The following is a 1,464-nucleotide window of genomic DNA, read 5'->3' as shown; positions in this document are numbered from 1 at the left end:
GAGGCCTTCCTGGCCCAGCGCAACGCCACCCACCCGCCGGTGAATGTCATTGTCTCCGGGCATGTGGACTCCGGCAAGAGCACTCTCACTGGGCATCTGCTTCACCTGCTGGGTGTCGTCAGCACCGAGGAAATTAACCGGTGCGTGGGCCGGGCCCTTTTGCCGTCCTTCTGCTTGCTCGGGCATTTGCCCTGTTGGTGTCTTTTTTTTTTCTTTCCCCGCTCCTCCTGACCTCGGCCTCTGGGCCTTCCATCTCCATCCCCATGCCCCAGCATGAAGGCCGAGTCCACCGGGTCCAAGATGGGGTCCTTCTGCTATGCTTGGGTGTCGGACTCCTCGGCGACCGAGCGCGAGCATGGCGTTACGACCGACATCTCTGTCAACCGGTTTGTCACCGACCACCGCCTGGTGACCATCATCGACTCGCCCGGGCATCGGGACTTCATTCCGAACATGATTGCCGGCGCCAACCAGGTTCGTTAGCGGTCCGGCCCTCCGATCGGGCGAGTCGGGGGCGGGGGTGGGGGGGGGGGGGGCATTTCCTCTCATCCTCCGTTGCATGGCCCGTGTGCCGCAAATGGCCGGCGATGCTGACGATCCTTTTTGGGGGGGGAAACGCCCGCCACAAACGCCACCAACCATCCTCGCCCCTTTCAGGCTCAGTCGGCTTTGATGATTCTCGATGCCTCGATCGGCAACTTTGAAGCTGGTACGATCGGTCCACCTGCGGGACGCCCCTTCCTGCCCTAGACCGCGGCCAGCCATGATGACTGACTCTTCTCCGCTGGTCGCCAGGCTTCATGCGTGGCGGGCAAACCCGCGAGCACCTCCAGCTCATGGCCAGCCTCGGTGTCAAGTCCATCATCTTGGTCGTCAACAAGATGGACAAGGTTCGCACATGTCCCTCCCCGCCGCTGCCTCCGGCCGAATCCCATCTCCCTGGGCATGGCCCACTGTCCTTTCCTTCCCGCCCTTGCTGACATGCCGCCCTGTCCTGTCCTCCTCCTGCCTGCCTCCTGCCTCCCCCTCCCCCCCCCCCTGCCCGGGCTCTTGTTTGCCTCTAGGTCGACTGGTGTCGCGACCGATTCAACTTCATCCGTAAGAGCATCCTCAAGTATGTGCAGGGTGTCGGCTTTACCAGTGGTGTGGTGGTTCCCTGCTCCGGCTTCCAAGGGGACAATCTGATGACGCGCGTGGATCCGGCCACCGTGCCTGGGTCGGACTGGTACAAGGGCCCCACACTGATTGAGGCGATTGATCGCCTGCCGCCGCTGCAGCCGGACATCCGCCAGCCCGTGCGCCTGGTCGTGCGCGACACCCTGGAGGCCTCCTCGCGTGGCATCCTCCGCATCCAGGCCCAGATCCTGGGGGGATTCATCTCCACCGGCGACCAGCTTCTCTTCCTGCCGGCCATCGAGACTGGCACAGTCACCGGTATGTGAGGCTCTCCCCTCCCCCCCCCCC

The 1,464-nt window shown here is 63.9% G+C and overlaps 1 protein-coding gene across 1 annotated transcript in view; it reads left to right on the top strand.

Moving 5' to 3' along the window:
* The window catches only part of H696_01775 (hypothetical protein), a gene marked incomplete at both ends in the record, with an annotated part of 3,090 nt that extends 1,648 nt beyond the window's left edge, over positions 1-1,442 (top strand). The window contains 5 exons of the mRNA XM_009495682.1: positions 19-140; positions 273-474; positions 658-709; positions 796-890; positions 1,065-1,442. Of these exons, the coding sequence (XP_009493957.1) occupies positions 19-140; positions 273-474; positions 658-709; positions 796-890; positions 1,065-1,442 (849 nt within the window). The remainder of the gene's footprint in view (positions 1-18; positions 141-272; positions 475-657; positions 710-795; positions 891-1,064) is intronic.
* Positions 1,443-1,464: the final 22 nt, after the last annotated feature.

Source organism: Fonticula alba (assembly GCF_000388065.1).
Source record: "Fonticula alba strain ATCC 38817 unplaced genomic scaffold supercont2.2, whole genome shotgun sequence".
NCBI lineage: Eukaryota > Rotosphaerida > Fonticulaceae > Fonticula > Fonticula alba.
The sequence above is the reverse complement of the archived record's forward strand: the minus strand, read 5'-3'. Positions and strand labels throughout refer to the sequence as shown.